Source organism: Polypterus senegalus, chromosome 14 (assembly GCF_016835505.1).
Source record: "Polypterus senegalus isolate Bchr_013 chromosome 14, ASM1683550v1, whole genome shotgun sequence".
In the NCBI taxonomy this organism is placed as follows: domain Eukaryota; kingdom Metazoa; phylum Chordata; class Cladistia; order Polypteriformes; family Polypteridae; genus Polypterus; species Polypterus senegalus.
Genome location: NC_053167.1, coordinates 145812127 through 145839144, shown reverse-complemented (window position 1 = coordinate 145839144; position 27018 = coordinate 145812127). Strand labels below are relative to the sequence as shown.

The 27018-nt window shown below is 45.9% G+C and overlaps 1 protein-coding gene and 1 long non-coding RNA gene across 2 annotated transcripts; one reads left to right on the top strand and one right to left on the bottom strand.

Annotated features, from left to right (window-relative positions):
• The first annotated feature begins 48 nt into the window (after positions 1–48).
• LOC120515028 (flavin-containing monooxygenase 5-like) lies at positions 49–16442 on the top strand. Its single transcript, XM_039735717.1, has 9 exons — positions 49–135; positions 13529–13691; positions 13767–13955; positions 14042–14207; positions 14279–14421; positions 14752–14951; positions 15038–15393; positions 15506–15578; positions 15680–16442. Exons 2-9 carry the CDS (start codon positions 13560–13562, stop codon positions 16077–16079), a joined length of 1659 nt encoding a protein of 552 aa, XP_039591651.1. The 5' UTR covers positions 49–135; positions 13529–13559; the 3' UTR covers positions 16080–16442.
• Positions 16443–24420: 7978 nt separating this feature from the next.
• LOC120514979 lies at positions 24421–26766 on the bottom strand. Its single transcript, XR_005630561.1, has 2 exons — positions 26608–26766; positions 24421–25029 (listed from the first exon to the last, which is right to left on the bottom strand). It is a non-coding gene; the product is annotated as an uncharacterized LOC120514979 (long non-coding RNA).
• Between the last annotated feature and the right edge of the window lie 252 nt (positions 26767–27018).

Sequence of the window (27018 nt, the reverse complement as noted above, 5' to 3'; positions counted from 1 at the left end):
CGTGGCGCAATGACGCGCGCTGAGAGGCTGAACTTTGCTGAAGTTCGCGCAGCTCGGCGTCGCACGTGAGGTGAGGTGACCTGCAGTCTGTCGCCAGGCGCCGTCCAGCTCTGGTTAAACGTTTCACGGAGAAAGGCGAGTAAACAGCGTCAGGCGGTGGGATGGATTGTTGGGAGAGGGGAGTCGGGGGTGTCACAGCGGAGCTCCACTTTCAGGGCTTTCCGTTCAAATATGGGCACATTCTCACCGGCAACACTGCGAGAGCCTGCATGCCTAGTGAAGTGACTTGTCATTTTTAGGGGGCTTCTTACACGGCTTTTACAGTGCCGTTTGACTCTGCTAGAAGACCACTGTAAATCATTTGTTGTGGGATAAACGCGCCCGTTATTGGACTCAACTCCCATTCAGCCTTTCCATCTGGGTGCGCGTTACAATATTCTCGATCGATCGTCACAGAACTGTCATTTGTCACCCCTGATGGAGGTCTATTAAGGGCTAGTAAAGTATCGAAAATAATCTCATATTCGTAACCAGTGACCCCGAAATGGTCGAAAACGACAGCCCACATCTAATATTTGAAATGCATCGTGGGAGTGTCACTTAGAGGGCCAGGACCACCGGGAAAGAATCAAGTATCCAAAATATGACCATATTCATAGTCGGCAGCGACAACATAGCAGACAACGACATCCCAGAGACCCGTTTTTTCGAAGCTTTTTGAAAAGGAAACTCGTTGACTCCTCGTGTCCCATAGCAGTGAACCCCCCGAGGGTCCGTGCTGGGTTACTTTTTATTACATGCGCGTGATTTGCTGTACAAAATATGATTAAAGGTGTTCCAAAATGAAGGATTTTTAGGGGTGGAAGGGGTCGTTCAGCGGGGCATCAGCAGAGGGCGCCGGACTTAAAAACTGAAGTGACTTCAAAGCGAATGAATTCTTATAAGAACACAAAAAATCAATTCCGGTCTCCCTGAATCATAAAAACCGAGCGGGCGTTGGCAGGGGCGTAGCCGGGTGTTGTGCAAGGGGGCACATCTGCGCCAAATTGATGTTACGAAATTTTAGAATGAAATGTTTTCCAATCTTAAATGCACTAAAAAGTAAATAAAAAACATTCGCACACTCAGTCCGTCACTTTTCCTGCTTTTTGTCTCTTTCTGATTTCGAAGCACGTATTAGTTCTTTATACCTAACAGACAATAATCGATCCCCTCCACTACTCTGACATGCTTGACTCCCACCCAGAAACATTTCTGACGTCATTAAACAGGTGGCGCGACTGACGTGAGGCATTAGGGTATCCTTGTCTGTCTAAGTTGGTACAAACGCCATTTCTGTGTGCCAAGTGATTTGTGTTGATGTGTTTGACAGAAAATCGATTGGCTGTCGTGAAGTATTCTAGGAGATGGCCTCAAAAGTCTAGACGTAATGCAGTTTTTATAAATATAGAACTATTTTGCTTTATAATTTGATATATACTTTCTTTACAATCATTTTTAAATGCGGAAAAGGAATTTTTTTCTTACAAAAACTAATGACGGATTTAGATTTTAAAGAACACGAGGCGGCGTTATCATTTTCGCAGACGTTTATGACATTTTTTTTTTTCTTAAAATACTATTATTTTAAATACATTTTTAAAATTTTCTTTCTCTTCCTCGTTGCATTTTGTCAAAGAGGAGGGGCGCGAAATCTTCAGTTGTCCCCGGGCGCTGAAAACCCTAACGACGCCTCTGGGCGGTGGGCGAAATGAGTGCACGGGGACAGAGTGCGCGCGGGTGGGCTTTGACGGACAAAGAAGCTGCGGAAGCACTTTTGGGTCAGAATCGACCCCTTCGGCTGCGACGGACAGTTTGCGGAGCTCACGCGTCGCTGCGCTCGCTTAACGTTCGGGTAGAATTTTTGGGAGAAGCTCCGGGTCACTGCTCATGTCCATTTCGGTCCTCAAGAAAAGCAATTCAAGATAAGCTCGCGCGTTTCATTGGCAGAGGGTCGCGTCGCTCCAAACGCAAAGTATCCACTGAAATGCCAGCTCTGGATGGGCAGGTTGTGTGGTCTTCTCACTGAGAACTGAGCGCCGGCTCATTCGGGGAGTCTTCTTCTCTCCTTATTGTGCCACCGGGCGCTCCCACAGGTGCGGTGAGGGCGGGCGGGAGGTGTGTGACGTCACGCGAAGAGGCCCCGCCCGGCGCGCGCACGTCGAGCCCGCGGAAGGGGAGCCTCCTGGGGATTCGAGTTTGTAGAAGTCGTCGGCCACCGTGGGCTTCACTGTCGCTGTGTTGTTGTGTTAATGTGAGGGCACAGCAGGCGCGCAGCGTGTCTTTCAATAGGGCAGTCAGACGTTAACAAAAGGAAGAACAATGTGCGTGCGAGAGAGAGGGCTTACCTTACAGACTTTGAGAACCTTCCTCGTTTTTAATGCTTTTGTGTTTTCTTTCTATTGTCTCTATCATTTTAATTTTTATTTATAAAGCCACAATCGAAATTCGGACATTCTAAAAGTATGTGACTGATGTATGTGATTTTTGCCAAGCAAGGAAAGCTTATCGACTGCGTTTGCAGTCACTTTATCATCTGTTTAGTTTGTGTTTGTCATTCTAGAAAGAAATAAAAATGAATATTTTAGAATATGTGCAGAATCACACTTTGAACAGAATGTCCATTCATCGATTATCCAACCCGCTATATCCTAAATACAGGGTCACGGGGGTCTGCTGGAGCCAAACCAGCCAACACAGGATGCAAGGCAGGAAACAAACCCCGGGCAGGGCGCCAGCCCACCACAGGGCACACACACACACTAGGGACACACTAGGGACACTTTAGGGACCTAACCTGCAGGTCTGTGGACTGTGGGAGGAAACACGGGGAGGACATGCAAACTCCACGCAGGGCGGACGGGGAAGCGAACCCAGACGGGTCTCCTAACTGTGAGGCAGCAGCGCTACCCACTGCGCCACCATGCTGCCCCACATATTAATGTTCTACTTAAATGAATCGATCAGTCGCTTAACATTCATTCATCATTTAGTGGGTGACGACTTTAAACTCATTTAGTACAAAAACAACTCGGAGCGGGCCGCATTGCAATTGACAGAACTGCAGCTAACGGGGCACCGGAGGTGACGTCACCCGACAGAAGAATGGCATTCCTGATGTGGAACTTGTTACGTCTGCCGTTTTAAACTGAAACAACATTTTTTTGAAAGAGTTGGAAGCTTTGAGTCAACCTGTGAATAGCAGCAATGCTTGGGATTTTATAAGTCATGCAAAACTACTGGGAACTGCGTCAAGAACTGTCAGGAAATGTTGAAGCTTAACTCCCGTGTAATGCTTGTCTTTAAATGCATCAGTTGGAGTTAAAAAGCAGGTCAGGTGCCCAGCAAAGCCCTTTATGTCGCTGCCAGCCGTGCTGCTCGTCTAAGGTAGGCTGAAATCTGAGTAATCGACGTCGACCTCAGCATTAAGGTAACGTATAGAGCACCTGTTATATGCCATTTAGAATGGGATTCAAAAAGCAGTGTTAATAGTTGTAAGCTCCACTTTGATCGTATCCTTTTGTTGCCTCCTCATAGAATTCCAGCCTGTTAGTCAAACACGACCTCCCTCTTCTGACCCCACGCTGACTGTCCTGTCCTTGCCAGGTGTTGCTCCATCTTCTCCTTAATAATTCCTTCCATTAATTTTCCTGTGATGCTTCATGTTAAGCTTACTGGCCTTTAGTTGCTCTGATCTGCCCTGTCACCCTTTTTATATAATGGGATGATATTTGTCATTTTCCAGTCCTTCAGAATCTCTCCAGTGCTCAGTGACTTCCTAAAAATACATGTCAAGGGTTTATATCTGTACTCACTAGCCTCCTTAAGAACACGAGGATAAATATTATCTGGGCCTGGTGATTTGTTTGATTTCATCTTATTTAATCTGAGCAGCACTTCTCCCTCTACAATTTCCAAATCCCTCAGTACCTCCTTAGTAGTCCCTGTTACTGCTCTGAGGTTATCCACTCGCTCACTTGTGAACACCTCAGAAAAATGTAAGTTTAGGGCATCTGCTATTTCATTGTCTGTATCTTTTAATTCTCTTTACTATTCCTGATGCACTTGACCTCCTCCTTAACTGTTCTTTTACTACTAAAATACTGAAAGAATCTCTTATGGTTGTCTTTCTCCTTATCTGCTATTCCTCTCCAACTGTCTTTTAGCCTCTCTGATATCCTTTTATACCTTTACGTGTTTGTTTAGAATTTACATTTCTATTCATTTGTATTTCTACACCACTGTTTGTTCCTCCATGTTCAGATCTAACCCTCGCCTGTCCTAAACTCCCTGCCGCCCCATTCCCTAGTTTAAACAATTCTCGACTGGCCCACAGACGTGGCAGACATACCTGAAAGTCCCACCACTCGTCCAAGGCAGAACCAGAAGAATTCGTAGCGACAGAATGAAAAATAGAAAGAAAAGCAAGAAAGAGAGGGACGTGTGTGTAATTCTGCTAGAAGGCATCTGACAAACATCTTCTGTTGTCTCTCATGTGACTTGTGACCGCAGTAAGACATTAAGATTTGCTGGTCACATTTTCACGGACGACTGCACACGGAGGGCCACCTCAGATAAGTGACGCTGCCATTAAAATGCATGACACTCAAGTGAGCCGCCGTTTAAAGTTGTGATAACGCGAATGGCAGCCGTCCTGATGGCCGAGAGGCAAACGGGGCTGAAATGACAAACTACAGGCCTTTCAAGTCACAAGCCGGAAATCGCGTTAATCCCATTATTACGTCTGACGGTGCAATCAACTCGAGAAACTGAGGAGCTCGGAGAAAAGGAAACGGCAGTCGGCGAGACGAGGAAGCGCTGCAAATGGACTTTGGCTAATCTTATTTCCGATGCATCAGCAGTCTTAATGGCGGTGACAGCAAACACGAACATGTTGGAGATCCTGGAGCAGAACTCGAGGACATCTTTGGCTCAGTTTGTCCCAGAAGCCCATCAGGCATCAAGAAGTTAAAAGTTCAGAATAAATGGAGAAGCTGCATGAACCCCTCAAACTCCACTATCAGGAAATGCTGGCAGAATCAAAAAGAAAAGGCAAATGAAGTGAAAAAAAAGAGAGATGTGCATCATCAGGGGGTCCCTGCCAGTCACAAAATGGGGGAAACGGCAGTGCAGGGTCATTTGATGGGTAGGACATCAGCAAAGTCTTCAGGCCGAGACTGAGGGGCTCCTCTTAGAGTAGCAGGAGGTCACTCCACAGCTTTGGGGTCCCGTAACTAAGAGCTTGACCCCCCCACTTTGGACCACCATCTTGAGATCTTCGTGTCCGCTCAGATAAGTAAGCAGGGCCTTTGAGGCTTTGAAAGTTAAAAGATTACAACATGGCAGCTTTGAGGGCGACTCAGGGCCCTTAAATCATTATTTTACCTGACGAAGGGGTCCGAGCCGCCCGGCATGTCGTAATCTGTCTAGTTAGCCAATCAAAGGGGTCCTTTAGCTTGACTTCTCACTACATTCATAATGGCTGACACGGTGCGACTTCCCAGTACAGTACTGAGGAGGATTTGGAAATCTGAGCTAAACTGAACTGGGCGCCAGTGCAGCGATGCCAGGACTGGGGTTATGGGTTTGCATAAAGAACGGCTTGAGCAGCCTGTGAGTAGATAGATAGATAGATGGATAGATAGAGTGAAAGGCACTATATAAAAGATAGATAGATAGATAGATAGATAGATAGATAGATAGATAGATAGATAGATAGATAGATAGATAGATAGATAGATAGATAGATAGATAGATAGATAGATAGATACTTTATAAATTCACACACTCCAGCAGCAGCATACTGATAAAGAACAATATTAAATTAAAGAGTGATAACAATGACGGTATAACAGACAATAACTTTGAATAATGTTAACGTTTACCCCCCCAGTCACATAGTGTGGGGTCTCCTCAGTCTGTCAGTGGAGCAGGACGGTGACAGCAGTCTGTCTGTCTCTGAAGCTGCTCCTCTGTCTGGAGATGATCCTGTTCAGTGGATTCTCCATGATTGACAGCAGCCTGCTCAGCGCCCGTCGCTCTGCCATGGATTTCAAACTGTCCAGCTCCGTGCCTACAATAGAGCCTGCCATCCTCACCAGTTTGTCCAGGCATGAGGCGTCCTCCTTCTTTATGTACCACTGTGCACTGGTCAGATTGACTGGTTTTTTCATGGCATAACGAATCCCAGCAGAGCAGACGGTCCTGGCCGATTTCACAGCTCGCATACATAAAGACGTACGGCATGAGAGCGGCGGGCTGCACATGTGGGTGACGCGGGCCAGGGGTGTCTCTTTTTTTGCACACCAATTTCTTTCTTTTTCTGTTTTCATAGAAAGGTTCATGCTGATTGTAGGAGTACAGCCAGCCTGGTCACACTGAGGGTGGTAGGGACCATGGGGGTGTGGCAGCTGCCAATCTGTGCCACCCTGTGGGTCCTCCTTGCTGGTGGTTTTATTGCCCCGAGTGAAGCCTCGTGATCACAGCATGCGCCGTTTATCTTGCATGAACATTTTTTCTTCGGTGTCTTTGACTCCTTCAAGTGTCTGCTGAAGCAGAGGTCTGGATGAGCTTTAAGAAGGACGTGGAGGAGAAGTGACAAGTGGCCTGAATGCTCTCCTCTCCTCTCGTTTCTCACATTTCTGATGTTCTCATGTACGATGGGCACATGTTGTGGGAAGTCAAAGCTACAAGCCGATGCTTTTTTGAGTTTATCACAGAATATCAGTACATTAAATACATTTCAAAATGGCTCCACAATGCTCTGTTTCAGCAGTGCCTCTTCCTCCTCGTGACTCCCCTCTTCACTTGCTCAGCCACACTTCTGCACTGGCTCAGCAGCCCCCAAATTAATTCAAATATATAAATAAATATTTGTTGTTTGTTGTTCAGAGAAGCATTCCTGCTGCTAGGCTGACCAATCGAGTCCTCTTTAGCCAGAAATGCCCACTAGAGGGGGAATTCCCATCCAAAACCCCAGCTAGATACTTAAAGGGCCACATAGAATCTTTGTGAAAGTAAAGATTTCTTATCGTAAAAATGCTCCACAAGTACACAAAGCAAGAAGACGTTGCCAGCAAAGGCAATCAAAAGTGAATAAAACCCAAAACACAATCCGAAGGCAAAGACAGCAACATGGAGAACAAATCCAAAGAAGCAAAACGGCAATAGCGCAGCAATCAGCACGTGTGACAACAGGAGTGCCAAACTGGACGCTGGGCATCAAGACAAAGGTGACGTCGCCATATTAGACCAGATACAGATACACATGCATAGGGCAGAGAATACCGCCAATCGATCAATCGATCGTAAATAAATAAATGTGCATTGCTCAGACATTTCAAAATAAACTTAACAAGTTCCTTAGGAGGAAGCGTTGAATTGCCTGATAGCAGCGGGCAGAAAAGACCCCCAGAGGCTGGAATGAAGAGCTCCATGAGAGCGTCTCCTGGAGGGGATGGGGGGGGAGGATTTTTCAGGATGGCATCCAATTTTGCCACTATTCTCTTTTCTGCCACCCCTTCCATTGTGCCCAGGGTCCACCTGGTGATGGCACAGAGTTTCCTGATTGGTTTGTTCAGCCGTTGTGCTTCTTTTCAGCTCAGGTTGCTTCCCCAGGAGACCTCCGTGCAGAGCACCAGACGGGCGACTATGGACTGGTGGGCAGCTTGAGTCTCCTTAGCCTGGCGTAGACGATATAAACTTATTTAAATATATTCTGCAGATTGTCATCAGACCTGTGCATGTGATACTCTGATCTGCAGCCTGTCAAGTGAGCGTGCCAGCCGCCGTGGTGCCCGTCTCAGGTTCGTTAGTGTGAAACACGTGTCGTGTACTCTTTGTAGTACTTGACTGGTATCGTGTGTAGAATAGTGACAGCCACCTCGAGTGACGGTGCAGCACACGGAGGGGATGATTTTCTTCATGCTGTAAACTCTCATGGCGTACTGACTGAAAGTGGGCAGGTGAAGAGACACCAGCAGGGTGAACTTCATATCAGCACAACTCCAGGGAATCAGGAGAATCAGCATGGAAATGAAGGATGCAAAAACCAAAGTACAGCGGTGCCCACTGGCAAAACTAAAGGGCATCGGGAAAGATGGCTCAAATGAAGTGAATTCCGTCTGCAGAGTTGGATTCCTTGCGTGTTAAAATCTCCAAAACGTCACAAAGATGATTTTTAGAGTTTTGCGGAAACTCCGATGCCAGCAGAGGGCGCTGTGAACGTGCCTGGTGTGGCAGGAGTGCTGGGCGACAATCAAAGCCGCCATCCACAGTCCTGCAGCCCTCACAGCAGGCTGGCGCCCCCCTGTGGCTGCAGCTCAGCCGAGTTTTGACTCCTTTTACTTCACAGCTTCTCTGTCTTGGTGTCGATGCTGAAATTACAAAGCTGAGTTTTCTACATTTTAATTGGAACACAGCGGGCATTTCTGCATGTCACATGGAGGTCATTTTAAAACATTTCTGTATAGCTCAAAATCACACAGGGAGTGGCGCAATGGGCTTTAACAGGCCCTCCCTCTTGACGGCCCCCCAGCCTCGACTCTCTAAGAAGACAAGAAAAACTCCCAAAAAAAAAACCTTGTAGGGAAAAAATGGAAGAAACCTCCGGAAAGGCAGTTCAGAGAGAGACCCCCTTACCAGATAGGCTGGGTATGCAGTGGGTGTCAAACAAAGGGGGTCAATACAATACAATACAATACAATACAATACACAGAACAGAACAAATCCTCCTTTAATATACAGTATAAAAATACAAAGAATTACGAGTACGGAGCAGGAGATGACATCCCATAATAGGATTTGGATTTGTTCAGAGTCCTGGAGACCTCGGCCATCAAGCTGCCTTTCCCATTTGGCCAGCGCTGGGCCAGCCAATCCGATGACAGGACCCCTGTGCTTTAGGCAGGCAGGTGGGCCGTGGCACCGAGTGGCACATTTGGGTAGCGAGAAGAGCAACAGAGAAGGTGAGGGTGAGTAACAAATTATAATGATCAGATTCCTGATGTTCCAGTGCCAATGACTGACAACAGAGATGGAGTCTGCACAGCTAATCAGCAGCTCTGATTTCTGAAGGCTTCATCTCTGTCTTCATTTTTGGGATTTTTCTTTCATTTCAGCCTCAACAAGGTGGTCTGTCACGTGGTGGGTGCGTCAATGCGCTGTATCAGCGTGTGCGCCTAACCTCCTCCTCCTCCTCAATAGGTGCCTGATCTGATGCTGAAGTAGCACTGACTCCCCTGCATTGCTTGCCCGGGGGTCTCCTCTCCTCATTTTTAACTGAGATTAAAGGAGGCTTAAGCACTATGGCAGAAATACAAATATTTCCAAATCTGTGACAAATGACAATGGAATACTGGTTTGAACCAGTAGGGGGCGCCAGTCCTGAGCATTGCATCCTCGGCCTTTCAGCATTTCAGTCTGCTCATCAGTGACTGAGCCTGGCAACTGACCAGCAGGACACAATCAAACCAAATTCGAGGGGCACAGCGGGTCAGCGGTGCATCGTGACCACCCGCGGCTTTCGTTGCACTTCTTGACATGAAGTCTCCATAATGTCACCATAAACGTTTATTTCAAGTGCCTGACGGGCCCCCAAAATGTCACCACAGGTAGAAATGCCTGTCGCCACGTGACATTTTATATCTCTGTTCATAATGACACCCCTTGTACAGTGTAACCTGTGACAGGTGAGGTGGCCAGTGCTGGCTACATGGTGGTCTTTCACTTTGCTCTGATCGGCCCCCAGCCTGCAGCTCGGACCCCCGCACTGACCTTCAGTGAACGCCCAGTCCAGTCCCAGTTGGGAGGATCAAATTATAAATCACATCCACAGTGAAGATGATGGCATAAAAACGTCCTCACAGCAGCAGGACATCGTCTTCATCGTTCAGCTGTTGCAGGATTTTCACCTGAAATGTCATCTCCAGCCTGCCAGGTGCTAACGTCAGGCATCCTCAGGAGTTCACTCATCCACCTTTATGTGCCCCCCAAGAGGCTGGTGGGGCAGGTGCCAGTCTGCCATGGGGCACCCCTCTATGTTGTGATCTAAGATTCCTTTTCTGAAGTTCATGTGTCCATAAGTCCATAGAATGCTGCTGTAAGACATTATACTTGATGCCATTGTTGCTCGTTTCTGACGGTGCGGCCCGTGACGTCACCCCAGTGAAGGTGGGCACACTCAGCCCTTCAGTTTCCAAGACGGGGGGTCAGAGCAGTTGGTATCGTGACCACCCTGCTTTTGCTACTCAGACCTTTGATTTCTGAATTTGGCGTCAGATTTTGGTGACGGCCCGAGCTCGACATTTTCTCTCATTTGCGGTTGGCACACTTTGGGCTGAGGGAGGAGAGCAAGAGTGGCTGGGATTTGAACCCGAGTCCCTGGAGCCATGAGGCAGCATGCCAAATGTCTGATCAGAGACAGGGTCACCAGGCCCAGATAATATTCATCCTCGTGTTCTTAAGAAGGAGGCTGAGTTCAGATATAAACCATTGACACGTATTTTTAGGAAGTCACCGAGCACTGGAGAGATTCCGAAGGACTGGAAAATGGCAAATAACATCCCATAATATAAAAAGGGTGACAGGGCAGATCAGAGCAACTACAGGCCAGTAAGGTAAACGGGCATCACAGGAAAATTAATGGAAAGAATTATTAAGGAAAAGATTAAGCAACACATGGCAAGGACAGGACAGTCAGCGTGGGGTCAGAAGAGGGAGGCCGTGTTTTACTAACAGGCTGGAATTCTATGAGGAGGAACACAAGGAGACGAGGAGAGAGGAGGAGATGAGATTAGTGATGTGGACTTTCAGAAAGCATTTGATGAGGTGCCACATGAGAGGTGGGCATCAAATTAAAAGAAGTGGGAGTTCAGGGTGATGTTTTAGATGGGCACAGAATTGGCTCAGACACAAGAAGCAGAGGGTGATGGTGTGAGGAACCTCATCAGAACTGGCCGATGTTCAGAGTGGTGACCAGCAGGGGGCAGTGAGGGGGCCACTGCTATTTTTAATATCTATAAATGACTTAGATTGGAATATAAGGAACAAGCTGGTGAAGTTCACAGATGATACCAAGATAGGTGGATTAGCAGATAATTTGGAATCCGTTATATCATCACAGAATGACTTGGACAGCAGACAGGCTTGGGCAGATTGGTGGACGATGAAATTTAATGTCAGTAAATGTGAAGAATTACACATAGGAAGTAAAAATATTAGGTTTGAATACAGAATGGAGGTCTGAACATCGAGAGTCCACCTTATGAGAAGGATTTAGGAGTCATAGTGGACTCAACTGCCAGGCAGTGTTCAGAAGCCATGAAGAAGGCTAACAGACTGTCATGTTATATAGCGCCTTGATGCGTGGAGTTCAAGTCACAGGAGGTGACGCTCAGGCTTTATAACACACTGGTGAGGTCACATCTGGAGTGTGGGGGGCAGTTGGGGTCTCCATAAAGACAGAGCAGCACAAGAAAAGGTCCAGAGAAGAGCGACTAGGCTGATTCAGGGCTACAGAGGATGAGTGATGAAGATTAAAAGAGCTGAGCCTTTACAGTTTAAAGAAAAGAAGATTAAGAGGTGACATGATTGAAGTGTTTAAAATTATGAAGTGAATTAGTCCAGTGGATCGAGACTTGTATTTTAAAATGAGCTCATCAAGAACACGGGGACACAGCTGGAAACTTGTGAAGGGGAAATTTCACACAAACATTAGGAATTTTTCTTTACACAAAGAACGATAGACACTTGGAATAAGCGACCAAGTAGTGTGGTGGACAGTAAGACGTTAGGGACTTTCAAAACTCGACTTGATGTTGTCTTGGAGGAAATAAGTGGAGAGGACTGGCGAGCTTGTTGGGCTGAATGGCCTGTTCCAGAGTGTTTGAATGTTCTAATGTTCAGAGGACACTTCACACATATTCATATTTCCCACACCTTAATTAATTACATTTCAGTTGAAGGAAGGTGACTTGCTGCAGCTATGACCAGCTTTGGGGGGTCAAACCACACCAGGGACCCCAAGGAACTCACAAGTGATTTTAGAGAGATATCTGCTGCATAAATAAAATGACAGTAAAGCCGCACGGGAGCAGAACAAAGTGGGCGGGGCCCTGTTTAAGGGGGTGGGGCTGGTCGAGTCTGTGCCACCCTCGACTGTCAGATGAAGGCGGGCCCTCCCAGCCCCTCATATAAGGTGACCACATGCTCAGGCTGTCCGACCACAAGTGCCAGGCAGGCAGACGTTTTTATGCTCTGTTGGGATGTGAGATTTTACATATAACTTGATAAATGTTTTGTATGTCTTTATTTGTAATTTAGTGTTACTGTGGTGAGAGGCATTCGTGTTTGCCCAACCTTTTCTTTGTAATTTTACGACAGGATTTGAGAGATTGATGAGTATTTCTCTGCTAAAGTCTTTGAACCCCCTGCAAGGAAGCCAGGATGTTTGACGTATGGTTTTGGGGCAGGAGATAAGCTGTGCTATGTACTCTACCGTTAAAGTGCACAACATTAATAATCTAATAACAAATCGTAATGCACGTGAAAAATCTCGGCAGTGCAGCATAAACACCAATAATTGAATTGCAATTACTACTTTAGACCAACAATGCATTAAAACTATAAAACCATACTGTAGATTACATAAAAAATACGCACAGAGCGACATTAACAACAATAACTTAGTTTTCATTCTGAATACCAATAACGCACATAAAATTCAGCTCTGCACCTCCGAAACATTAAATACGGCACTACTAAATGTTAGAGCTTTAACTAACAAGACATTTGTTATAAACGATCTTATTAGTGATAGAAACATTGATTTTCTTGCACTAAGTGAAGCGTGGCTTAGCTCAGACGGCGCGGCTGTTTTAATCGAATCTGCGCCTCCGGATTACAGTTTTACTCGTGCAGACCGCCAGGGACAGAAAACTTATAAGTCTGTTTGCTCGACCACATTCTCTCTCTTGCTAACCTGTGATGATGAAGAAGCATCTCTCTTGCTAACAACTGAAGAAGACCATCACACCATGAACTGAAGACAACACAATGAAGAGCACAGCACAGCTCAGCAGCCATTTTGAACAGACATGTGGCTGAAAGCTGAGCACCAACGATTCTTTAACTAGAGACATTTGAAGTAACTACAAGTCTGTGTGCCACCTGAGTTACACGTCACCATTTTATCAGGTTATATTTGTTGCCAATATTCAAATGTACTTTGCATTGTGTTATTATTTATGAATATTACCGATAATACATTATTGTATGTGTAACTTAACTCCTGCTTGTCTCTAATTGCCTGAGGTTATAGATATAGAAGGGACGGTGGCGATCAGTTATATAAAATAATACGTTATAAACAGCGGTAAGTCTGTGAGATTAGGCATTCGAAGGCTGCATATTAATAATACAATAGGGGATAGTAGAGCAATACATATATTACTCTGCCAAGATAAAACATGCTCCTCTTTCCCACTTGCAGGGTTTTCCGAGCAGCTGTGTGCCCAGCCCTGATGAAGCGGCGCGTGGCGGTGATCGGCGCAGGGGTGGCAGGCCTGACCGCCATTAAGTGCTGCCTGGAGGAGGGACTGCAGCCGGTGTGCTTCGAGCAGAACGATGAGATCGGTGGTCTCTGGAGGTTCAAGGTGAGTGCGGGCCGCTGGCCGGAGGGGGCCTGGTGCCCGAGCTGCCGGACCATTAACTCTTGAATTTTACTCCAGGAGGAGCCTCAGGATGGCCAGGCCAGCATCTACCATTCGCTGACCACCAACACATCCAAGGAGATGATGTGCTACAGCGACTTCCCCTTCCCGGCACACGTTCCCAACTACCTGCACCACTCCAAGGTCCTCGAGTATTTGCACTCGTATGCCCGCCACTTTGACCTGCTCCGCCACATTTGCTTCAAGGTCAGACGTCAAGCCCCCTTTTACTGCCCCCCGTGCCCCCATGTCTTTAGTGCCTTACTGAGCCCCCGCTGACTGCCTCTCCTCAGACTTTGGTGCGCAGCGTGAAGAAGCGCCCTGACTTTGCCCGCTCTGGCCAGTGGGAGGTGGTGACGGTCAACAGTGAGGGACTGGAGGAGTCTGCCATTTTTGATGGGGTGCTGGTTTGCACTGGGCATCACACGTACCCTCACCTGCCACTGCAGGACTTCCCAGGTGAGTAAGGGAGTCCTGTTGTCAGCTGCTGCCACCTAGTGGTGAGCATTAACACTGAGATTGTCTTTCAGGAATCGAGACCTTCGAGGGGCAGCACCTCCACAGCCGAAATTACAAACGTCCAGAGAGGTTTCAGGGCAAGAGAGTCGTGGTGATTGGCATGAGGAACTCTGCAGGGGACATCGCAGTGGAGCTGAGCCGAGTCACAGAGCAGGTGTGGACATTGGGTCACACTGAGCCACTAAAGTAGGGTGACAACATGCTGGGGTCCAGCCTGAAAGAGCAGTTGTGGGTGGGGTCAATAAGCCAGGGCTGAGATGAGAGGCGGGGTCAGTGAGAAGGCAGGTGTAATCGTGAGTCACTGAGTGCTTGTGGGGAGGGGCGGAGTCAAAAAGGAAGAAAGTGTGGGGGGTGTGGTCAATGTGGAAGTCATGGAGTCGCTGAAAGAGTGGGGGCGGGGTCAATGAGTAGGAGGTGGGAGAGGTCACAGACTAAGCAGGGGCGGGGCCTAACCCTGGACTCCTCCCTCCCTCCCTCCCTCTAGGTCTTCTTGAGCACACGTGGCGGCTGTTGGCTCATTTCCCGGATCGCCAGCAGTGGCTTCCCGACAGACGTCTCCTATAACACGCGCCTCGTGAATCTGCTCCTGACGTTGCTGCCCTTCACGTTGGTGAATTGGCTGGTTGAGCGGCAGCTCCAGCAGCGTGTCCAGCATCACCTCTACAGCATCCAGCCTCGGCACAGGTACCCCCGGCAGGTCTCTGGCCTCACCTGGCCACGCTCTGGTCACTCATGTCCACCTGACTCCTAACTTTCCTCCTATTTGCCAGGGTGCTCAGCAGAATTCCCACACTGAACGATGAGCTGCCAAGCCGCATCATTTGCGGGGCGGTGGTGGTCAAGCCCAATGTAAAGGAGCTGCGGGGCTCCAGCGTGGTCTTCGAGGACGGCACAGTGGAGGACAGAATTGATGTGGTCATCTTTGCCACCGGCTACCAAGTGTCCTTCCCCTTCCTTGATCCCTCTCTTCTCCCTGTGTCCAAGATCCGGGAGTGTCTGTACAAACATGTCTTCCCTGCGGCTCTGAAGCGCCCCACGCTGACCTTCATTGGACTTGTTGGCACACGTGGTTCCCTCCTGCCCGTCTGTGAGCTGCAGTCTCGCTGGTCAGCGCGGGTCATTGCAGGTGAGAGCGCTGAAGTGGCACCTCCATGAGTCGGTAGTGGGAGGGGCCAGTGGAGTGGGTGTGGTGATGGGGCGGGTCTTGGAGGTGTGGCTGACTGCTGCTCTCTTTTCAGGGTCACAGACGCTTCCTCCTGCAAAGGTGCTGAATGAGGACATTGAGAAGAAGTCCAAAGTGTCCAAACTGAGGTGTGTAGCTGCCGACCGGTGGCCTCTGACCAGCTGTGCCCAGTGACACTCCATATTTGACCCTCTCTCCCTATTGACTCTGACCTTTGACCTCCCTGCAGGTTGGCGGCCTCACAGTGGGAAACCCCCGAGGAGGACTTCATCTCCTACATGGATGAGCTGGCAGTGCAGATTGGCGTGCGGCCCAGTGTGCCTTGGCTGTTTCTTCGGGACCCGAGGCTGGCAAAGGCTGTACTGCTGGGTCCCTGCACGCCGTACCAATACCGGCTGAGTGGGCCAGGGAAGTGGGCAGGGGCACGAGGTGCCATCCTGTCACAGTGGGCACGGGTCATGGAGCCGCTGAGGACGCGCAGGTGTTGTGATGACCCTCACTCCTCTGGTTTGCTCTTTGGGTTGACCGCTGCCACCGTCCTTTGTGTCACGGTCACCTGCTATGTCCAGTGGCAGCATCCGGCACTGCTGCCAAGGCTGCTGAAGATGGCTGGCCCTTTGGCATTGTGACCTTTGCCCTCCAGTCCCGCCACAAGATTTGATCCTGCAGGGTGTTTGGTGTCTGCGGCTGTTTTAACTTGCTGCTGATTGAATAAGAAACTGGCATTTGGCAGACTGGCTGCTGCTCTGTGCCATGTTTCACATTGTGACAACTGGCTGATCCTCTCTGATGCCACAGCTTGAGGCACTTTTTCTCTTGGTGGTCTCAGTGCTCTCCACTTTATGCCACAGTTGCCTGGTGCCCCTGAGGTATGACTTGGGTTGCTTTGCTTTGCCATATTGGACATGGCTTGAGTGCCCCACACCTGGAGTCTCTTGGCTGGTGCCATTTCCATTTCTGGCAGGCCAGCTGCTGCATTGACTGGCATTAGCTTGTGGTGGGGGTGCTCATCTTGGGTGTGCTTGACTGGCAGCAGTGAGGGGGGCGGAGGTGTGGGGTGCAGAAAGGGGCAACTGGCATGTATGAAAGCAACTTGGGTGTCAGTCGTTAAGTTTTATAGTGACTTATGTGATGTGCCAATCAAGGTCATCATCTGAATGTTCACGTGGCTCTGCAGAGTACAATAGAGTGAACTTGGGGGCGCTGGACCTCAGAGACTGGGCGGTGAGCTCTCACCCTGCTGTGCTGGTTTGGTCAATGCAGACACGAAGCTGGCAGGGCATACAAGCCATCTGACACCTCTGGTCACCTTTGGAGAGCTGTGCCAGCTGGGTCACTAGGGCACCATGCGAATGGAGCTGAGCTGTTCTGCCTATGACATGGGCAGTTTGGGGTGGGCCACATGAGGGCACAGGATTAGCACAGGATGGCACATTCCCATTCCAACTTGGAGCTCAACTGCGCCACCTTCAGGGTACGTAGACATTGGGACCATACCAGGTGTATTTGTGTGCAGCCCGGAGCCACAAAGTCCAGTGTTGAGTGAAGCCCCACGGAGCTGATTTCAGCACTTCTTCTGGGTTTACATCCAAGTAGCTCCACACTCTCGGGAGTGTTCAATATTTAACAGAAGTGAGTTGAGGTGAGTTGAACAACATGACGTGATTAGACAAACAGCGCTGCTCAGAGTTCATTTCTTTTACTAATTGAATTGTTAGTTTCACTCCCTAAAGTGTCAGCTTACAGTATCTGGACTGAAACAAATGTTATAATAAGAACTGATGTCAACAAAACAAACATTTATCTTTGCCTTTTTATACTTTTCATACAATTTGATTAAAACCTTGTAAATGAAGGTACAATGTGCAGTCTTTCATCTGGAACATTGTATGAACTTTGAATATTAAATGGTTTCTGAATTCTAAGCTCAGACATTTTTGTTAGACAGAATTCCTCACTTCGTAATACTAGGAATGCATGATGACGATCATCAAACTTCTCTGTGCATAGCTTGTTTGTGGAGAAGACAAGGTGATCAACCAGAAGTATTTCACGTATTTGAGAAAACACTGGGATGCCTTCCTCAATTGCACAGCAAACAACAAGTCCAGGTTTATATTCTAGACCATCGACTTTAACCCAACTCATTGACAAGATCAGCTCAAGCATTTCATTGTTGACCACATTCTCATCTTCAGGTTAAATTGGCCAACACTCCTTTTGTTTGAGGTTGAAGCTTTCCCAGCGATAGGCAATGGCCATCTGATGCTTTTTAGCCAGTAATTTGGTGATGTTTTTGAAATAATCTTTAAACACCTTGTGTTTGGCTTCAGACCACATGTATGATAAGGGGCCGATCCTCCTTCTAGAAGATGGGTAGTGGATCATAAAGTGATGCTTGGGCAATAGGCTTCTATGTGGATACAAGTGCTGAAATAGCTTCTGGTGGTCAACCATTAAATGCTTTACATATATCGGCATACCCAGAGTGAGAGAACTACTGTATGTTCGATATTTGAAGTAACAACGGCAACAAATTCCACTTTTGGTTCCCTGCATTAATGATGTCACCAAACAATCAACAGTGGGATGTGTTTCACAAGACACAATGTCTGAGCAGAATTCAAAGCAATGCCGATGCCAGCAGACTCCAACATTATCTTTGTGGGGCGTTTCTTTTGTTCTAAAAATCCATAATCGTAACAATAAATTCTGGACAACAAGTCCTGTTCTGAAATGAAGTGTTCTTCTGTAAGATGTGCAAAAAGCAATTTGATTTCATACTGGGCCACACCTGCTAGGAGATCATGCATTATATCAAATGACTAGTTGTTACAAACATGGAAATAATTCAGTGAATTAAGGACTGCATTTTATTTTCAAACCATATCGCGACACCAATTGTGGGTTTTCATATAGAGCAAGAGTTCCCAAAGTGGTCGATATCGACCCCCTGGGGTCAATTTCAACTTTCTAGGGGTCGATAGTTTCCATAAAAAGATTTGGGGGTCAACGACAGCAAAAAAAGACCCCCTTACTACTGCTATTTGTTTGTTACTTCAAACTATCTTTGATTCCAATAGGTACCTAATTAAGAAGTAAAATAATTCAAAAAAACACTTTTTGGATCAAAACACATTACATACCAAACTTGTGAAACCCTTAAAAGAGTCACACGTAAGAATGCATGAAAATACACGGAGCACAAACATGTCTGTGCATCGTCTTGTCGAACGTATCAAAGCAAGTGCGGACATGAAAAACCGCTGCATGTCCGAGACGACGGATATTCGATATTAGCAGAATCTATCAGTCGTGTACGGTCATGCTTTTATTAAACACTAGAAATTGGTTCGTCTGATGTGATTTGAACGTTGAATATAATTATTTATTGAGGAGCAGTACTACGAAAAAGAAAACCAGAGGACACAGTTTAGTTATTCGAGTTTGAACAAAAATCTTCTGTTTCACGTAAGTACGTACTTAATTGCTTTTGTTTTTTTAATCATAGGGGCTGTCGAAATTGTTTGTTAATAAAAGTTTTTATTTCTTCAGACAATAATACGACTGAACCAAAAAGAAATGCAGACAGTACAGCTTGGACTATTTGTACTTATTTGGAATTTACATATTTATTTCATAAATGTCAAAAATGTAAACAAACTCTGCTGGTATTTTTTTGCTTTAATTTCCGTTTCGATATTAAATGTTGCACAAGATGATGCCATATTCCATATTCCATAGTCTTTTTCAATCATGAATTCCAAGTTTGAGATCTAGTGAAATATTTAATATCAAGTGCAGTACAAATGTATTAATCTGAGTGAGTGAAGTGAATGACTAGGACGTCAGGGTCCTCAATCCTGGAGGGCCGCAGTGGCTGCAGGTTTTTGCTCCGACCCAGTTGCTTAATAAAAAGCACTTCTTGCTAAAGTAACACTTGTGCTTCACTGTAGTGATTTTGAGCCCTTGTTGCTTCATTTTGTCTTAAACGGCTATTTGAATTGCTCCTTATTATCAATAACATGCCAATGACAAGAGAGAGCAGTATTTCACCATTTAGCTTCTTTACATTTACACCCGTGTGTATTGATCTGCACTATTGGGTTTAATGAAATACTTGGAAGAAAAATGAAGAGAAAAAAAGTGAAGGACTGAGAATTACTCGTCCATTTTAGCCTTCAAATCATTTGCATGATAGAAAGGGAAAGAAAATCTCGGATATGAGAACGAGCTGACATCGCAGAATTCATTTAACTTCATCGCTTGTTAGTGTTTTATTGGCAAGAATTGCTTTCTAATTAAGCAACCAGGTCAGAACAAAAACCTGCAGCCACTGCAGCCCTCCAGGACTGGGATTGAGGACCCCTGGACTAGGGGGTCGATGGTTTTAAAAGGTTTTGGTAAAGGGGTCTGCGGCCGAAAAAAGTTTGGGAACTCTTGATGCAGAGACTTGCAATGCATTTCAAATCTGTCTTTTCCACGAAGGACCACCTTAGGATCATCCTCAGCGCATACCGTTAGAGAATCATTCTTTTCAATCAAACAAAGGCTACTGAATGACTCATTAAAACCAAGAATTGTGGGCATTGCTAGATTCTCTCCAGTGATCGGTGAGATTGGACCCCATATCTGCTCATCACAAAAGGGAAGGCTCAGCCGTTGGTTTTCCAGTATTTTCAAATCATTTCTAAATGGTTCCAGTGTCACATGAAAACCATACGTGTGCAAATCTTGTGCATCAAAACCGAATTCAATTTTGGGGGCAAGTTTCTTCAAACAAAATAAAGACAACCAATTCTACGAATGCCACGTTTGGAGCCCAGGGGACTGGCAGTTTCAAAGTCGTCACAGTAGACGTGAACTTGTAAGGCATTTCTTTTGTGCCAAACAAAGGATGGGATTTAAAATGATTGGAAGTGTCGGGCTCTGCTTTACACACTTCTGTTAGGAAAGCACAAATGTCTGCATTTCTGCACATGAGCTTCAATGTTTCTAAAACTGGCATTTATGTAAAAGTCTCATTTACTGGTACTTGATCATAAGTACCAGGTTTCTGATTTCGCCCGTTGTCATATCTGACTCCCAATGCTCGACAACTCCCCATTTTAGGCTGAAGTATTTATTTCGTTTCCATTCAGTATTAAGATTTTTAAAAGATTCATTAATCTCAGATATGTTGGAGTCATTATTAGGTACAGCAGAAATAGCGGTGGGCTGTGCTTGTGAGCGGACCTCACGTGTTAGTTCCTCCAAATCTCCTACGACTGAGGACACCAAACTGCCCAGTAATTTGGCCACAATGGATGCACACGTCTTTGGTTGGATCTTTAAGTCCTGCATCATTGTTCTCAGAAGAAAGACTAGAAAAGTCCAATTGATTTTGGGGACCAAATCCATCTTCAAAGCATGTGCCTGAGATAAAGATGCAATTGTCTCACTATAGGAACACAGTCTGAGCAACTTGCTGAACATTGATTGCTATGGACACTATCAAGGTGCAAAGGTTAGGAACTGACGCCTACACCCTGGCTGAGCACAAAACAATTTGAACTTTGCTCCAGGATAGTGACCATGTGTAACTCTTCAATGTGAAGTCACCTGCTGACTGCTGGGATACACTTTGTGGCACATGAAACAGGTCAGCATCATCTGAGCCTCTTCCTCACAGAGTGAAAACTCGACCGGCTGGTGAAGCAGTCTGCCTCTCGATTCTCTAACTCTGGGTGACTCCTTCATCTTCCCCACATCAATGTCATATACTGTTGTCTGCAGGAATGTATAAAAAATCACTAATGCAGCATCAGAAGACAAATGAAGCACAAAATGTGCTTAGAAAAGGTCATCAAATGCCCCAAGGGAGCGGTTTGCCTGGCATGGGACGAGGTGCTTATCCATGGAGATGCAGAATGTTGCTCTTCTGACGCCCAACAGCGAGGAGGTATGGCTGCCGACCGTGCTGGCTGCGGACATGCTCCTCCAAACTGCAGCATGAGACAAGGAAACAGAACATTAGACAAGAATAATCTGCAGCCATGGACGAAACTCTATTGAAAGTCGCCATTCAAACTCTTCACTGGCCAGATGGGCGTTCATATGAAGGCGATTTCATTCCCTTTTCAATACTCATCTATACACGTGGCTTAGGAGTTGGAGCGGGCAATTAACCAAAAGACCACCCAAAGTGATCTGCTATCCCTAACGGACGTAATTGCGCTCAAGTCAGTGGATTTGGTTAACGCATTTGACGAGTGCTCATCACAGCTCCCTGCTCTCGAGTCCACGTTCAGCGAGAATACTGTTCTATGTGTTCATATGCTGTATGTGATAATTATATAACTGAAGAAATGAACAATTTCTAGAAGTCAGAACTCCTCACATAAGTTGTCTGTAAAAAGCCAGTTGAAGGCACTTCAGTTGTGTCCACTTCCACATCCACACGTGCTCATGATCAGCACAATTCCACGGCAGCCTCCTTTGGGCAGCTCTGATAAAGATGGCTGCTTTTCACTCACCCCAGGCTCATGAGCACACTTGTCGGCACACTTCAAATAAAACAAGATAAGACGCTATATGAGCCCAATTCCAAGCTGTTTTGGTAAGCATGGAGACTCCCAATGGGGTTCCTTTGCAAGTGAAACGTGGAGTTCTTGACACGTGGAGTTCTTGACATGTGGAGTTCTTGACACGAGGAGTTCTTGACATGTGGAGTTCTTGACACGAGGAGTTCTTGACATGTGGAGTTCTTGACACGAGGAGTTCTTGACACGAGGAGTTCTTGACACGTGTATTAATCGCCACCAAGGTGAAGCTGTCAAATGATCACAAAGTGTTCCCGAGCATACAGCTCAGCCCTGCTTAGAAAGTAGTGACATGACAAATTCTTACAATCCCACAACATCATTTACCGTAGGAAAGACTACAAGCCTCTCAACCGCATCACATGCACGGATTTTAGGAGCCTCTGGTCCTCCGGGACGTGGTGGAAGGAGATGTATCAGCAACAACAGGGAGGCCATTTCTTGGTCATAAGCCGAGTACAAAGATTCAGAAAAATGAAATAAAAACCTCAAATTAAAGTTGAACGAACAAGGAGACAACATGACATTTTGAAACAGCAGTGTTCACATTTATCCAAAATAACAGATCAACTGTCAGAGATGCACTGAATAAACCAATCTTGTAAAAAAAGAATATCATAGACGCTGTTGCTTGCTAATTTGAATCACTTAGTAATAAAAACAGAAAATTCTTCAAAACAAATACAAGTCACTTGTTGCCTCATCGAGATCACTTGATGGGAGACTTTCTGCTGAGTGCATCAAGCGGCGCGACTCTGGTGTTGAAGTGAGCCTCTCGGTGAGCCTCTTTTATGACATTCAGCCTAGAGGACGTGCCATCGTCGAATAGGAGAGTGAACCCTCGACCCGCCTTTAAGAAACAAGACATTGAACTAGGACTGCAAGAAATACTTTCAAATGTCCAGCCCTTCTAAACAGTGGATTACAATTTACCAGTCCTTTTGGCAAAGTGGAGAGGATATCAACACTTCTGCCAGGGTCATTAACAAGAGTCTGACGGTGCTGGAAGGTCTCTCTCATCTTCTGAAAAATCAGCGAATTGTCTGTGGTATGGTCGAGCAACGACACGGCCTCTTTGCCAGCATCCCCATCAAGCTGCCTTTCAACAGAAACCATCCTTTGGAAATTTGGGCCTCCGAGAGAAAAGTCTGTAAAGCTTTTTGTTGGGAGTGCCGATTCTCTGCAGATCTTTCTTTGGATTGTCTTCAGACGCCAAGAAATGTAACCCGTGCTACTTGCAGCATCATAGAAGTGTTCCTGAAACCCTAACCCTGAAAATGAATTACATTGTCAAACTTGGCTCATAAATAATCTCAGAAAATTTAAACGTGAATGCCATGCACACAGCTTTGCTGTCAAGTATGACATGAAAATATCATGCAATTATTATTGTTATGGGCGGCACGGTGGCGCAGTGGGTAGCGCTGCTGCCTCGTAGTTAGGAGACCCTTAAGGGTTCGCTTGCCGGGTCCTCCCTGCGTGGAGTTTGCTTGTTCTCCCCGTGTCTGCCTGGGTTTCCTCCCACCATCCAAAGACATGCCAGTCACGTGGACTGGCGAATCTAAATTGGCCCTGGTGTGTGCTTGGTGTGTTTGTGTGTGTCCTGCGCTGGGACGGCACCCTGCCCGGGATTGGTTCCTGCCTTGTGCCCTGTGCTGGCTGGGATTGGCTCCAGCAGACCCCCGTGACTCTGCGTTAGGATATAGCGGGTTGGAAAATGGCTGACTTAACTGCTATTATTAAAATACTAGACATTAAGCCCGTTACAATAACGGGCGCTAGAACAGTAGTGCATAAACATTAGTAGGAACAGTCGATATTAAATGGCAAGGGATCTTGTATGTGCTGTAATATGCGTCACTGGATTGTGTGCCTTTCATTTTCTCTCTCAGTAATACTGCTTTGTATTTCCATGAAATGCCTGTAATTTTGTCTGACAGTAATACTGCGGAACCTCGGCTCACCGTTCCAGACCGTATGAACTGTATGTAAATATATATTTTTTTAAGTTTTTAAGCACAGATATAGTTAATTATACCATAGAAAGCACAGCGTAATAGTAAACTAAATGTAAAAACATTGACTAACACTAAGAAAACCTTAAACAACTGAGAAAACTAACACTGCAAGAATCTGCGCTATAGCCTCGCTAAAAACTCTTTTCGCCTGTGTGTGTGACGTGCGCGCGCCTGTGTGTGTGTGTGTGTGTGTGACGTACGCGCGCCTGTGTGTGTGTGTGTGTGACGTACGCGCGCCTGTGTGTGTGTGTGACGTGCGCGCGCCTGTGTGTGTGTCTGTCTGTCTCTCTCTGCACAGGAAGAGACTGAACACGTGCTGTGTGGCCCCGCGCATGCGCACTTCACCAGAAAACACACAAGACACCTGGATGCACACAAGGGTTTTATTAAAGAGGATGATGATGATGATGATTATTACACAGCCTCTCTTGGTATATGGATCCTTGAGGGAAGGGCAGGGTCACTATCCCAAGAGCATACTCTTCTCAGATTGCTTTAGTAGGATGGAGCCTGAGAGAAGATTATTAAATTAATAATCGAAATCTGTGCAGTGGACATGCAGCTATTCAGCACAAATAAGAAGAATATAAAAACACAGCCATATTTATCAATCATGTGAGTCACCAGTATGTTAATCATTTGTCTTCTTGTGCTATCTGTTAGGTTTCTGATGTTTGCTACTCCTGTAGTACTTTTTCACCACCAGACTTGGCTCTTAGCACATCTTCTATCAACCAATAAAAAGAAAAGCATGAGAATGCAAACCATGGCGATACACAGCTTTACTAGAGGCCGAGTGAGGAACGTGTTAAGAATCTCCAGAGAAATCAAGCTGTGTTAAAACCTGTGCAGAAGACAATGCACCATCCTGAATTCTCGTCTCTTGCTAGGGACCTCATCTTCTATTACAGTTGGTGCATTTGAGTTTCAGCCTGAATCGGACATCTCAGAAACAGAAGACAAGGAACATGTAGAGAAGTCTAAAGGAATAGAATAGGAAAGTAAAGGAATATTCTGTAGGGCGTCAAGTGCTTCAATATTCTGTACCTGACTTTACGTCTTACCATCATCACAGAAAACTGGCACCGCCACATTGGCTTTTGTGAATTTGCTTTTGAGGTCAGCGCTGGGTTTTTTTTTTTTGCCTCACAACCGATGCCTGTCACGTTAAAAATGCCCATCGGCCGCTGTCTAATCATTACGTTCCTAGGCTGGGGATCGATGCCTTTTACATGCATTGATATTCAGAACATTTTCCTAATGGCTATCTATATATCGACATTTTTCCGATAGAAATAAATAGGCTAAAATAAATACTCAAACTCCTAATTATTCAAGTTACAAAGGTTTATCTGTATTCGTCGCCATTGAAGGAAGTCCCACTAGATGAAGCCGGACTGTGAATGTGCAGTTTTCATTTTCAATTTATGTCGCCCCCTGGTCTCCAAAAGCTGTTATTACAGACGACATTAAACAGAAGGCTAACTGAAAGTGTCGATATTAATCATCTCATTTAAAATGTACTATATTGATGTTTCAAATATATTAACTTCCTGATCAATCAATATTTTAATATTTTAATATTTTATTGTAAGTAGCTGATAAATGGCTTTTTAGTCGACTTTTGATGTATATTTTACTCCTGAGGCAGAACTTAAAATGTTCAGCAATTTACACCCATTTAATAATAGTTTGCTAAAGGAATGTAAAGAAATCAGAGTCTACAAGGTGCATTCAGAATGATTTGTTTTTTTAAAATGGATGCATTTATAAACCATTTTTCTAAGCAACGTATAATTTTATCTTTTTCATGGAACTACAGAAAGTCAGACTGCCTTTCATCCTCATCCATCTTCACATACTTCTGGTGTTGGTTATGAACTAACGTGTTTGTACTGAAACGTAAAATGATTGACAAAGTGAATTATCATTTCAAGATAAAACTGTGAAGAATAATAAGAATAAGAATAATAAAGTGAAGTCCAGTCCACGTGGCACATGAGGCTCTTAAAACGACGTTTTTCTTCGTGCCTTTTCAAAAAGGTTCGTGTCCACACGACGTTTTAAGAAACACCGTCCACAAGGAAACGTACAAACACCGGACATTCGGACTAAACAGAAATAAAACCTAAACAGCAATCGTTATAAAACCGAAGGAAAAATCACTGAAACAGACAAAGGCAGAATGTGAAACGAACTGCAATGACGGGAAGTGCCCGAGCTGCCAAAAATCATCCGATTACTGCTTCTCCGAGATGTTTAAGCCAATTTTACTGTCTGTCTCTTCAGCAGCGAAATGTCCTTTTTTCGCCGAAGTCGCATGGATTGTGTGCAGAAAGAATGCAGCCAAGAAGTAATTATTTGAAATGATTTATTTTCATCAGTCTATGGATAAATGCAATCAAACGGCGACGACAGAGTTGTGTTTTCAAAAGTCTCCACTCTGGAAGCCACTTACAAAACGCCGTTGTCATGTGGACTCGAGGCCAAACCGCGACAACACTTGGGATGTGAGTTTACTGCATGAATTAGGGTGACGTTGACTTGACTGCACTCACCGTGTAGAACTGCTTGAGAGGAGGACGACGACGCCGCCAACTTGTGTCCTTCGTCTCCAACCGAAGTGAAATGCGTGGGTGGAGCTTAATTATGGACTAACACTGACGTCATCAACTCTGTTCAATAACTCCGCCTCTGAACACCATTTATATCGGAATGTGTTACAATTACACTTTGGGAGTGAAAATCAACTCGGAAATATTTAACCCTGAAATTGAAACTCTGCAGTCTTTGCTGTGGCACCCTGGAGCTCCCAGTAGGTGCAGTGGACCCCAATGAGCACCAACAGGGTGTCAGCTGTAGACCCCCAGAGCTCTGCTCTTTCACATGATGGTTAGGATTAGGGGTGTGAAAGGGTCATCTGGCTCAAATAATGCCAAGTACTGTCGGGTAAGTTAGTGCCACCTACT